The 14,227-nt window shown below is 44.8% G+C and overlaps 1 protein-coding gene across 1 annotated transcript in view; it reads right to left on the reverse strand.

The window, feature by feature from the left end:
* The window catches only part of VAT1L (vesicle amine transport 1 like), a 147,735-nt gene that overhangs the window by 67,988 nt on the left and 65,520 nt on the right, over window positions 1-14,227 (reverse strand). The window contains exons 5-7 of the mRNA XM_004437090.3: window positions 9,512-9,615; window positions 7,315-7,370; window positions 3,440-3,634 (exon numbers count right to left, since the gene is read on the reverse strand). Coding sequence (XP_004437147.1) covers window positions 3,440-3,634; window positions 7,315-7,370; window positions 9,512-9,615 — 355 coding nt within the window. The remainder of the gene's footprint in view (window positions 1-3,439; window positions 3,635-7,314; window positions 7,371-9,511; window positions 9,616-14,227) is intronic.

A 14,227-nucleotide genomic window follows, 5' to 3' on the forward strand; every position in this document is an offset into this window, starting at 1 on the left:
GGGCTGATCTCCTCACCAAAAAAAAAAAAAAAAAAAAAAAAAAGGAAGCAGCTCTGTGCAAATCTGGAGAAGGAGTGTTCAAAATAAAGGAAGCAACAGGTTCAAAAGCCCAAGACAGGAAAGGCTTGGGTGGGTTCAAGGACCAGAGACATACACAGCGCTGAAGCTTAGATGGAGGAGGTTAGGTGGAGAGCATGAGGTTGATGCGAGGGGCAGGAGTTAAGACCGGGCAGGGCTGTACAGGCCTGTAAAAGGAATTCAGACTGTATTTCGGGTGCAGCAGGAAGCCACGGGAAGATTTTAAGCAGGAAGGCATGATCTGAGTTGGGTAGTGATAAGTCCACGTGGGCAGCTGAGCAGAGCACGCCTGTGGCGGGGCGAGACCGGAGTGAGGAGCTTGTCAGGAGGCTCCTTACAGGAGGGGTCCAGCTTAGGCTGCAGTGTCACCAGTGCAGGCGGAAGGAAGTGGGTGAATTTGGGAAGCATTTTGGAATAAAATCTCGGGAGTTGCTTGCCTGTGATCCATTACTCAGGCAACCACAGCTGCCAGCCTGGGCTTGCCCATCTCTAGTCAGAGCGGGTCCTGAGAACCTTTGCTCTGCACCCTCAGTCGACTCAGTCCTTGAGCCAATCCTCACGTCGCTCCAGCATGCATGGAGCTCCACCTTCCCCTAGCTGCCTTACATCTGTCAGCTGTGCCAGGGCCCTCTCTAACGAGAGCTGAGCTTAATTCAGTGCCCCCTTCCTATCTCTTCGTTGGATGGAGATCTTCTTTGAATATCAGGCTTCTGAAGTTGGAGCCTGGGACACTGTCTAGCAATTTCTGCTTCTTCCCTGGTGGATAATACCCTCGGGACCACGATGTGGCACCTCCTGACCCCGACCCTTTAGCAGCCTCCCATGGGGCTTAGAGTAGAATCCAGATTTCCATCTGGCCCCTGCTGACCTATTCAGGCTCTCCTTGCACCAACCCCTCCTTCACTCACAACAGTCCAGGGAGACTGGCCATATATTCTAATCCACCAAAATTTTTTCCTCATCCCTTTGCTTTTGAGGATCTCTCTGCTTTGCATGCTCTTCTTCCCGTTTTTTGCCTCTTTAATGTCCCAGCTCAAAGGACACCTAACCTTCCTTCTCCAAAGTCACTCTACAGCATGCATTCTCAATGGGAGCAATACCATCCCTGAAGGGGTGAAAATTGGTTCTTGGAGAATGAAAAAATATTACTGTTTTAATGTATAAAGCACAAATCTACATAGAAGACATAGATAGATAAACAGACGATAGGTAAGTAGACAAATATAGATAGATAGATGGTATACCTACGGTACTAAGTTTCATAGGGTGAGTTGATTAGGAAAAAAAAATCTAAAAAGCCTCCTTATAAGGGTAATAATGAAAAAGAGGTTTAAAAACACTGCTCTGTGCGAACTGTCTCCCCCCTCCACTTAATTGCCAACATACACCCTAATTGAACTTCTTCCAACAACTTATTACAATTGGTGAATACTCGGCTTATTTTTGTTCACTCCAGTATTTTCTGCCACTCCCCACCCCTCTGAATGTAAGCTCCATGAAACCCAGGGATCTTGGCCATCTGTTCACCTCTGTATCCCCAGCATCTGCACAGTGCACAAAGTAGGTATTCAATACCTATCTGGTGATTCAATTACCATCGTGACCAAGGAATGATTTCAAGTACTAGAACAAGGAACCACTGGGCCAATTGGATCTCTCTTGGATTTCTACCTTTGTTTAAATGTTGCCAGATTGATTGGGTTCCTTTGGAGCACTGAGTTTAAGGATAAGCCCCCTTCTTTGCCAAGTTAATCTAATCTTTGGTCAAGTTAATCTCTTATCCCTGGTCTTGACTACTCCCAGTTTTCTCTCCTCACTGAACACTGAGAACCCAGTAACCATGTAATCTGGCCATACTCTATTGCACTGAGATACCATAGCGAATACTACATGAATGCCTGAATCATTAAATTAAAAACATTTTCAAAAAAGTAGAATGATAGGCTAACCATCTTGGAAATTACACAGCAGAAGGAACACACAATTATCTGATTGGATTTAGCAATAGACTGAATCACAGCAAGCACCTGCAATAGAAAAAAGACTGGCAGGAAGCAAACCAAAAGGTTAACAATGCTGCCTATCTCTGGAATGTGGAATTGCAGTTCATTTTCTCCTTATGCTTTTGGTTAATTTAGGAGTTTCTTACAATAAACATGTATTTCTTTTATCATAAGAGACAAGGGTTTTGGTGGTTGGAATTTTTAAGACCATTCATGATACTGCAGTATCAGAGAGGCATGGATAGTCACACTCCTGGTCCATGGATCCAGGACTAGTCATATCTGATTACACAGTGACCCCCACAAAGCTTTTTTGGGGATATCTGTGCTTAGGGAAGCTATTGGACTTTGGTGAACCTAGTCCATTAGGCAAATAGCACCAGCTTTCATACCAGGAGGGCACCCACAGAACTCCATGTTTGTTAGATTTTTCAAATGTGTTCGCAACTACCAAAAATACAAAAAAGTATTTGTAGTATAAGGCACTCACCCACGCAAAAGGCAAAAAACAAACAAAAAAAAACCACATTCCCACATATTTAAAAATATTCCTCAGGGGCTTCACGACTCCCTGAAGCCAAGGCTATGACACCCTGACTTAGGAAGATTTCTTAATGAAATTCCTCTTGAAACCTAGGCCATATCTCTTCATTTTCTCCTCACAGGTAGCTACCGTGACTGGCTTCCCAAATGTCCAAAAATTCTCTTGTCTTGAAGGATTTTCTAGACCCTGCCTCCTCCAAGCACATCTCACCTGAAAGGAAACAGCCAGTTCAGCCTTCAGTATCCTCAAAGGTTGCATTAGGGGTTCTTAATTTTTTCATGATCAAGGAATGCTTTCAAATACTAGAACTTTTGGATGATCAATTAATGAAAAGACTCTGCCCGACACTAGATCCAACAATTCATCAATAATTACAATGCCCATGATGACAACGTCTCGCAGGGGCCCCAAGCATCCAGGCTTAGCACACAAATCATTTCAGCTCTGAGCCATTGTCTGCCCTGACCTTGATCTCTTATATACCCACAAAGTGACAATATAGATGTCACTGCAACAATGTACACACTCTCTTGTAACCAAGGTGAATCATATACATCCATTAAAATTTAGTGGCCTACCTGGGAAGGGTTCATGGCTCAAATGGTTAGGTGAGGCACGTGATTTGAGAACCACTTAGGAACTTAAAGTATTTCTTACACCCAAAGCACTATACTATGTGACAATGACTTTAGGACCCTCTTTTACACAAACAAATCTGGAGAAAAATCATTTAGTAAAAGATTGTGTCTGGCTGCCCAAACCTACCTGGGCCAAAAAGAAGAGATTATTTGCTAGGGAAAAACAGCATTCCTACCTCCTCCAGGGCCCACAGGGAGTCCACCACGGGCTTGATCTTCTTCTGGGTGTAGAGGCTGATGAGTTTGTCCACCACTCCTCGAATGAGGCCTGCGCGGCCCTGTTTGAAGAGCAGATTTAAAAGGGAAAACCCAGCGATGACTTTGTTCTCTTCGTACAGCTTGATGGGGTTCACTTTCTCCACCTGCCACCACTGGAAAGAGAGAAGGTGCCGGGTTACAGGGACTCAATGCCAGGCTGCCTTCACAGCTTTGAAGGAGAGGACGGGCTGCTGGTGGGCGGATTCCAGCTGGCTAAGAGGCAGCTCTTGCTGTTATATTTTTTAAACATCTATTTGTTAAGCACTGCTGCAAGTGCACAGTGGTGCTTATGAGAAGAGCTCAGGACCTACGTGGGAGAGAAAACCCTTTACAAGAACAACCACTGGCCACATATAACGGGAACATTAAGGCGTATGGTTGGGATCATCAGCTGCCAAGTTGAATCCTGGCTCTACAACTTGCTCCCTGTTATTCTCTGCTTCATTTTTCTCAGCTACACACAGTGTCAGGATACTGCCTCTGCAGTATCCTGCAGAGGATTTAGTGTAAAACACTTGGCTCTGGGAATGGTAGTGATGGGGCTGGTGATGGGAATGGGGTGGCAGAGAAGTTTACAAAGTGCGGTGGGGACCCAGTGGGGGTGATGACTCTGACTGCAAAGCAGCCTTCCCAGGGGGGATTAATGACAAATCTAAACCTGGAGAGGTGGGTAGGAATCCATCAGATAAAGATGAGGAAAGGAGCACAATATAGAAAAAAGGAACAGCACGATGGAGCAATGAAGCCACAGTATTGGGAATAAGTCAGTAGTTCTCAACTGGGGGCTGATTGACCCCCCAGGGGACATTTGGTAATGTTTGGGGGTCTTTTTTGCTGTCATGATTGGAGGAGGGATAATCTACTGGCCTCTAGTGGGTAGAAGCCAAGGATGCTGCTAAACATCCTATGTGCACAGGACAGCTCCTCGCAACAAAGAATTATCCCGCCCAAAATGTCTCTAGGGCTAAAGTCATAGGTGGGATACACACAACTGGTAGATATGGCTGTCTCTTCTCCGGTCTCTCATCTCTCCACATCAGACACAAAAATAAATAAATAATACATCAACAAACTACAGAAATGGTTATCAAACTGCTTTTTCTCTGATGAATTGTGTTTCCTTTGGGGCTGGTTAGAATTTAGAAATTCAAAGTTCCAGTTTCTAGAGGGTTCTAAGAGGTGAAATGGTTAAAATCAGTTTTCTTTAGAAAGCAAAGAGGAATGTGATGGGCACTTATGAACATTTGTAATATTCATGTCATTGGTATGCTTGTTTACATCCTGCCTCTTTCCAGGATTGAGGAGGCTCACAAAAGTAAAAGATCTTGATTTTTTTTTTAAGAGGGAAAATCAATTGTCGGGAAACTAAGTGTGAGAAAGGTCAAAAACATGGATGAAAGTCACACGCAAAATTCTTCACCAAAAGTACATTCCCTGAGGGTCTGGGGGCCAACTCTGGGAGAGCCATGTATTTGTCCACGGGCTGCTTGCCATAAAAGCAAGGGTAGAGAAATGATTAATAACTTGATTCATAGTGTATCTGCAATGCCTCAATAAATATTCGTGAAATGAATTGACCCTACAATTGCTGCACAGTTCTGGTTAAGTGAGTTCTAGAGTCAGATGCCTGGTTTTGAATGCCCATTCTAAGACTTACTAGCTGTGCAACTTTAGGCAAGTCACTTAACCTCTCTGTGCGCAATTTCCCTACAGTACCACATGGGGTCATTGTGAGAAGTAAATATATTAATACACATTTACAGTGTATAATTAAGTGCTTAGCTCAGTGTCTGACATGTAGTAGGTGCTCTATAAATATAAACTATTTTTATCATCATCTTAAGTTGGAAGGGATGGTTTTGATTAGTGAATAAGAGCTCTGAATTTGAAGTCAGACTGCTCTCTCAATGTTAACTTCACCTGTTATCATGGTTGTCCTGGTCACATGTGTTATGTGAGCACAAGGTCTGCAGGAGTTTTAAGGTGGAACATAATTAAGATAGCTGAGTGAGAAATTCCTGTATGATTCCAAATATGCCTTTAATTTCTAAGCCTTTCTTCAGTATAGAAGAAAATTCCTTTCTAGAATCTTCTAGAACAAAGTCATTGTTCCACTCTTTGGCATGTCCTATCTTTGATTTGCTTTTAACTGACCAACTCATATTGGACTAGGCCTCTGAAAGGGAACAGTCTTCACTCTTGACCTCCAAATATGAAGCACTCTGGTAATTGGCACCCCTGTTTTGGGCAGAAGAATCTCAGCCTCCAGCCTGGCTTTGTTTTAATGAGTGCCTTCATTGAACCTGCGCATGCCGCAATTATTTCATTAACACTGTTGTGATTGTGCATGTAGGGGAGAAAGGGAAAACACTTCTTACAATTGTATGTAATTTGGGACCAATTTGGTTACCCACAGCAGGCTGTCAGCATCCCGTTAATTACAGCCACAGCAACAAAGCAGCTGTGAGTGGCACCAAGCCCATCCTCAGGGCACATGCTCCAGACAGCATCCTTCCTCAGACTCCATTCTTGCTCCCTGGTAGATTCTGCACTTGCAGTGATCCTTGACCTGAACTTTAGAGTTCAAATGCAAAGAGAGGCCCTTTAATTCTAAATTCACAGGGTAAGGAGTACGAATCATTCCAGAATGAGGGTATGTGTGGAGGTGAAGCCTTTGGCAGCCAGTGTTGGCCCTTACGGGGCATATGAATATACGAACACCCCATAGTGCCACACTTAGAATGAATTCTAAACCCCTTTCCACAGCTTTCCCTGACCACCCTATTCCAAATGCCTCCACCCATCCTGCTCTTTACTATTTAACATCCTGTTTTTATCCCTTTTGGAGGTTTTATGACCACTTACAATCATGTCATTAATATGTTTTACTTATTTCAGTTTGCTTCCCTCATTAGAATGTAAGAGTCACAGGGGCCTAAAATGCACCTCTCTCATTCACTCTGATACCCCAGTGCCTGGCACAGCGCCACAAACAGTAAGTGTTCGAAGATGCTTACAAAGCGAGTGAATCAACTGATGCTGTACTAGCTGCTTAGGAGGCTGCGACAGAAGATAAGGGCAAGCTCTTATGAGAAGCAGCACCCCCCCGTTGTGTGTGTGTGGGGGTGGGGGGATAAAATTGAAGTTCAAGCCCAAATTAGTTTAATTCTAGCAAGTGTAGCTCTAGGTGGGAATGTAGATCTGAGTACGTTCACAGCGAGGTGATTACCCAAGTATGTGGCTTCCCAAGTGCAGACAAAGTAACCAGTGTATTCAGAGCATGATTATCTAAGCTAGTACTTCACAAACTTGCCTGCGTCTAAAAATCACCCCAGGGGCTTGCTGAAATTGTAGGATCCCATTTGTACCTCCAACTCAGTAGAATGGGGATACAGAGATATCTCAAGTACCCCCAGAGACCTGGTCAGAAAGTGGCCAAACGGAAAGGTTGGTCTCTCCAGGAAGCAAATAAAATGCACTAACACTAAGTTTATTTTTGACCAATGATTAAAAACACCAACACTTAAGCAATCTCTGTTGAAATCAAAGTAAAGCTTTCTTGAGTTTCTCTGACACTCCCACCTCTCTGCTTCATTTAGACAAAAGCAGCTCAAGTCACAGTCCTGCCCATGTGTAGTGAGCAGGGCGAGAATGCAGGCTTTACTGAAAATGAATGATGCAGATGAAGGATGAACAAGATTTGGGTTATTAGGTCAATGTCCTTTGATGGAAGAGCTGACAACATGCAAAGCGCCGCACCACCATAGTACATTAGACGTGCACGGATACTTACTGATTTTGCAAAGCTAAAGAAGCTCTTGGTCTCTCCAGTCACCATGTTGGACGAACCTGCAAAGGGAAGATTCTCAAATCAAGGTATTGCTGATGAAAATCAACATTTCTTGGTACACATGGAAGAATGGCAGTTGTTTGGTCCAGAACTGGCAAGAGCTTGAAAATAAATTTAATTCAGCCTTGGAAAAATGAAGGAAATGGAGGGAATGGGTGGTGTCAAGTTGACTTAATTGTAACTAAGTATCACTGGATCAAAGAGGAAGTAACATTTTTCAAGGTGACCGTTTCATTACTTTGGAAAATTGGGCATGTGACAAAAATGTGATTTAAGCCAAAAAAAGGAATAAAATGATGAGTTGTTGAAAAGTCTTGTTGGTCCTGTTCTTCAAGACTAAGAAATGAACTCCTATATGAGCCTACTTTATGGTTTGAATTTGATTCCTCAGCAAGTGAGGGGCTTGGGGCTCTGACCTGGGCTGGGTATTTAAGTGGTGGGGAGAGGTGGCGCTGAGCTAGAATTTAGATGGATGGAAAAAATGGGTGCAGGGAGCAGAAGAGGGTGAAAACAGGTTTAGAAGCCAGCTCCAAAGAGGTCCAGGCAGAAAGGCGAAAACCACTTGAGACAAACGGTATAAGAAACTGAGCTTTGCTGATTGGAACAAGCACTATTCAGAGGGAAGATGGGAGGTGGAGTTGGGAAAGATGCCCTAAGAGGCTCTTACAGAGAGAAAAGACCCCTTAGTAGGGTTCCGGGGGTGGGGATGAGAGAGCTCTTCACATATTGGTGCCTTTTCAGTGACTATTCTGCCTTGTCCCCAAAGATTTGGGAATAAGTCCTTCCCACAGAACTATCATTTAATGAAAAAACAATGTATATTTTAAACTTAATTATTTGGCCTGGGTAAACTGGTAGCCAGTTAGTTCATCACTGCTTCTGCTCTTATGGAGTGACTACCATCAGGCATCACGGTACTAGACTTCGATTACTTAGCAATCAAGTAATCAATGTAATCAACTAGATACTTGTGAGATGATCAAGTTGTATTCCGTCAAAATGACATCATGGAACTGGGGCAAAAATAGAACTGGTAAATAAGGATGAACAAATCTTCCATCTACATTTGACTCACATGTTAGTCATATCCGATATCCCTACATTGTGCATTGATACTCAGAGCTTCTCTTACCAACAGTGATAATTAAAAAATTATATGTCCACCTCCAAAAACTTTCAAATATGTGGTCACTATCGAAAAAACTCTGGTGGCTGATATCTGTCATACCGATGACAACAGAAAGATGCTTGAATATTTATCCTTCTCAAATATCTCTTTTATAAGCTTCTCAGCTAATAGCAGGGAAATGAGTTTTTTTCCCTGAGTTATACAAAGCTAAGACTCAATTTTCTACTGTACCTACAGGGAACAGAGGTGTCAAAAATCTCAAACATCGGATAACCCCAATATCATTTGGCTTTGGAATGTGACATCCGGCTTCAGATGTGCTTTTTGACTTTGTGGAGACTAACGTTTACATTAGTTTGCATGCCTAGGACAGAAGAGAATAAGAGGGAGAGGAGGCTCTGGGGTCTCTTTCTGCTGGAGAAAACCTGTTCTCAGATGTCTTTCATAAATCCCCCCAAACCCAGGAGCATATAGGTGGACGCAGAAGCAGACACGTGCTCCATCCATGAGTTGCTCCAGGGCATCTGTCTAGAGTGGGACACACAGGAGCAGTTTAGAGGAAGGAGAGTCTGTGCTTTGCAACTTCACCTCCAGTAGTGAAGAACCTCCCTTAAAACCCCCATATCCTAGCCACTCCTCCCCATCTACTGTGGCTCCATTCCTTCATTTTTTCAACTTCCTTTGAAGCCATTAATATTTCCCACCTGTGTCACCTTCTGTGGGTCAAGTCCCATCTCAGTGACCACATTGGCTTGGCTTTCTTTATCCCTTTTAGAATGAGAAGTATTCATGGGAGTAATAGGGCAGTAGGCACATATATTACTTTTATAATTGAAAACAACAATGGCAATAGCAATATTATAGAGAACGTTAAAAAATTAACCCCCTCAATCTCATTACCCCAACATATCATTTTTCATTTTCATTTCATTTTTCAGAGCCTTTCTCTGTAAGCACACATGCAGTGCTCCCTGTCGCTGACCACGTCCCCCACTTCTGTTTAGCACTCACCATATAAAATGTAGGTCCCCAGTGGTTTCAGAAGGCTGAGACCTTTTCCAGTGTTGTCCCCACAGAGGCAATCCAAAACAATGTCCACTCCTTCAGCAGAGATTCTAAATGGTGAGAAGACAAAGTAAAATGCTGTAATCTGTCAGGGGCCACACTGTTGATCCCTTTCCCTTCCTGTGTCATATTGTTTTTTCCCAGAATCAGAAACAGCGAGTGCTCTAGGAGTAGCAATAAATAGGGCAGAAGCCCAGGATGTGAATTTATCCTCCTGGGTCTAACTATAAGAATTTCACAAAGCTGGAGGCAGCTAAGAATCTGGCTGGTGGCTGATATCGGGAACCAGCTATGGTCAGGAGAATGAGCATGGACGTCACCGTCAGTGTGAGTTTGTATCTGGCCACCTCACTCACCTTCTCTACACCTTAGCTTTCTCCACTGTAAAGTGGAGCTAGCATGTTTCTTTGTGCTAAGAATGAAACAGAGTGACAAATGAAGTGCTTGGCCCACTGCCAGCCACATAACAGTCACTCCATAAGTCAGTCAGGCAACAATTCATGTTTGTGGAGCTTGGGTTAGGTGCCAGGCTCTGTCCGAGGTGCTGGAGATAGAGCGGTGAACAAAACCAACACGTTCCCTGTCTTCATGGGGCTTCCGGTCTAGCAGGGTTGGCTTTACTCCCTCCCCACCTCCCTCTTCAGTGAAACTATAAAGGCACATTGATTTAACTTGCAAACTTCTATTCGTCCAATCTCCAGGTTCAATCTGAAATGTGGTCTTAGAGGAAGAGGGTTAAATAGAGAGGATCTTCCTACAGCAATGGAAGGTTCCGGAGTAGAGAGAATACACTTTGTATGCTATTAGGCAGTACTCTATTAGGAAGAAGATCCCTTCTTCCATTCATTTGTTTATACATTTGTTGATTTAGTCACTCACGCATTTAGGAAACATCCACTGGGATTCCACTGTTAGAAGATATTATGTAGTAGAGGGCTGTAGAACAGGAAGGCTCTAGAGATTGTAGGGGAGATATTCATGCCCACAGAGTTCTCAGTTGTGGCTAGTGCTCAGACAAGAATGGCATTTCCTCAGATTTGTGAATTTGCAGGATCATCTTGTTTCAGCACCTTGCTCAGTTTTTCTACCCCCACCTCCTCCCTCAGCGAAGTTCAGGCACTGCAGTGCATGTCAACAGCTCTGTCCATAGTGTCACTAACTAGGAAACTGCATGTGCATCTCCTGGGTTCAGACACTAAGTCAACTGCCCCATGCCCCTGATGGCTGAGTCTTGACGTGAATATGCCCTTCAAAAGCCGTCAAGTCAAGTCCAAAATTCAGCCCATTACAAAGGCTCTTCCAAAATGATCAGCTTAGCTTTCCACCTAATAGAGCGCTTATCTGCACGAATGTGTCCGTTCAAGTCCTACCTGTAAAATCAGGGAATTAGGCCAGTGGATCTCAAACCTGAGTATCAGAATCTCCTGGAGAGCTCATTAAGACACAGACAGCAGTTTGCTGTCCTTCCCACTCTCCTCCTAGCTTCTGATTCAGTTGGTCTGAGGTGGGGCCCACAGATGTGCATTTCTAACAAGTTCCCAGATGTTGCTGCTGCTGATTCCAGCTTCATACTTTGAGAACCACTGGTCTAAGCCAGTTACTCAGGAGCCAAGCTAGCATTTTTTTATTAGCAATTAATTCGGTCATTAAATATTTAGTACTGGCACTGCCCTAGGCACTAGGGGATATAGAGGTGAGCCCAAAGAGACTTAATTTCTGCCCTTTTGGAGCTTACATTGGGCAGACATTAACCAATAATTACACAAATAAAAATTAAATTGAAATTGAATGGGGTCTAGCGCCACTAAGATACTATGAGACTGTTTAAATCAAGGGTTTGCCCAATCAGGGCTGACAGAGAAGCATCCCTGGGGAAGTGATGAATGGAGGGTGAAGGAGTTAGCTAGGTAAAGAGTGGTGGGAACAGTGTTCCAGGCAGAGGGAACAGTATGTGCAAAAGCCCTATGGTGAGACGAGCCTGGTGAGCAGGAAGACTAGGAAGCAGCCAGTAGGGCCGCAGCAGAGAAAATGACAGGGAGCTTGCTGCGAGGTGAGGCTGGAGAGGCAGGCGGGAGTTAAAGCACACAGACTACTGGTGAGGTCTGGGCTGGTGCCTCACCCCTGGTGACCAGGTCTCCACCTTGCATCCTGGGCTGGGTATCTATGCTCCTGTCTTCCTCACTTCTTCCAGGTTTATTTTCTGCCAAGTTTGCTCACTCCTGTGGAAGTGAGATCCTGCTCTGCTTCTACTAGATGTCCTCCTGGGTCATCAAGTCCTCCCTGTGAACTTCATTTCCCAAGACCTCCCTCCTTGCCTGTGGAATGCCCACCTGTGTTCAGGAGGAGCCTCCCACATGCTAAGCTGTGCACACCTTCCAGGGCACCCCTGATGGACTTGCCCAGCGCCCACTCCTCCCTTCTTGCCCGATGCTCCTTGCATCTATATGCTACTTGTGGGTCCACATCCTCTCTTACAACCTGCCAATCACACCTCCTCGTATTAGCTGCCCCACCTGGGCCTGTTGCTCTATCCTCTGGGCTCTGGTTCTGCAGAAATGCAGGGCAGGCCCATATCAAGGGGTGACCTATAGGCTCTTGCCCACTTCTCTATCCTCAATGCTCAAGGCATCCTGACCTTTCGGCTATTCCTAGAACTTTCATACCTCAGGGCCTTTGCGTGTGCTGTGACCTCTGCCTGAACAGCCTTTCCCTAGCTCTTCTTAGAGCTGGCTCCTTCTCATCCTTCAGGTCTCACTTGCATGTGACCTCCCCAGAGAAGCTGTAACTAACTACGCCACCTGAAGTGGCAGCCCCACTCCCAAATTATCTCTATTTAGCCCCCTGTAAGCTTTAGTGTCTATACTAGAGACACTTTTTAGTATGTATCATGGGCTGCAATTATTCTACTTGTTTACTTATTTACAGAGCGTCGCCTACCAAAGTGTAAGCCCCCGCAGACAGGGACCATGTTTGTGCTGGTTATTGCTCTGTTCTCAGCCCTTCTCATCCTGCTGGACACAGCGGTGATTCTCAACAAATATTGGTCGATTGCATGGATGAACGATTAAATGAACGTATGAGTGAATGAACGAAAGAGAATGAAGAAAACTTTTTAAGCCTGGTATTCCAGATCTCTACATATGCGCTTCCTTCAAAGGGAACTTACATTTTCCGAGTTTTACTATATCCCAGGCATTTCATAATTAATCTTCACAACAAGTCTATGAGGCAGGCATTGTAACTCCACTTTTTTTCTTTTTTGTGAGGAAGACCAGTCCTGAACTGACATCCACGCTAACCCTCCTCTTTTTGCTGAGGAAGACCGGCTCTGAGCTAACATCTGTTGCCAATCCTCCTCCTTTTTTTTTTCCCCCCCAAAGCCCCAGTAGATAGTTGTATGTCATAGTTGCACATCCTTCTAGTTGCTGTATGTGGGACGCGGCCTCAGCATGGCCGGAGAAGCGGTGCGTCGGTGCGCGCCTGGGGTCCGAACCCGGGGCCGCCAGTAGCGGAGCGCGCGCACTTAACCGCTAAGCCACGGGGCCGGCCCTTAACTCCACTTTTTTGATGAAGAAATGGAGGCTCTCAGACGCAGCGTCTTGCCCACACTTATGTAACTAGTACACCTGGAATTCAAGCCTTGGTCTGGTTTAATTTCAAAGCTGATAGCCTTTCCACCACTCTGAATTTAAGGCTCAATAAATGTTCAAACCAATATAATTATGGAAGCTCTGCTTTTTGCAAGCAGCTCTGGGAAGCAGTTAATTTAATTTAGTCTTCGAACAATTCAGGCTTGAATTTTGTCTTTTAAAATAAATATACATATATCCAGAGTTAGACCATGTTATTCCAAATAGATACGCCAAGAAGTTTCTATTTTCAAGCTGCTTTTTTAATCCTAGATTATAGGAGAGGCCCCAGGTCAGGGTCCTACACATTTGCCCTAAATTTCCAGCCACTGGGTAACCATTCATGGAATGCTTGCTTCATGCTGGACACCATGTGTGCTGAGCTGGGAAAACACAGATGAAGGCTCCAGTTCATCCCTGCCATCTGGGAGTTTGTGGGCTGCTAAGGAGACAGACTATAAATGGGCCACCCAAACACAGAGTCATCACGGCTCCAACAGTGATGCACGGGGCTGTGGAAGATGACCCTCTGTTGAGTGCTGATGGATGAGCAGGAATTGGTCAGGTGACAAAGGGAAGGCATTGTGCAGAGAACAGTGCGACAGCTTGACCTGGGCAATCAGCACAGAGCGGGCCCAAGGAGGCTTTGGGACCCAAGCAGGGTAATGAGAGGCTCTGGCCACTGTCTGCTTCCAGAAGGACCCAAGACTGGCTGCTATAACTGACAGCTAACATGGGAGTAGTGGGCAGGTGCAGGGGTGGCATAAGGGCAGCATAGTGCTGGGCTTAGGAATATGAATTTCATCTCAGGGTCAAGCGTTTAGTTCTGCTACTTACTTGCTGTGTGACCTCAGGTGAGTTACTTAGCCTCTCCGTGCCTCAGTTTCTCCAACTGTGGAAGGGGATGATAGTAATAACACCTGCCCCAGGCTTCTTTGTAAAGCTTGGACGAGCTGATGCATGAGGGGCACAGGGCCCAGCTCATGGTAAGCTCTGGGTCCATGGTAGATTTACCGCCATTTTTCAGAGTGGC

This window comes from Ceratotherium simum, chromosome 30 (genome assembly GCF_057802395.1).
Source record: "Ceratotherium simum simum isolate JZ-2026a chromosome 30, ASM5780239v1, whole genome shotgun sequence".
Lineage (NCBI taxonomy): Eukaryota > Metazoa > Chordata > Mammalia > Perissodactyla > Rhinocerotidae > Ceratotherium > Ceratotherium simum.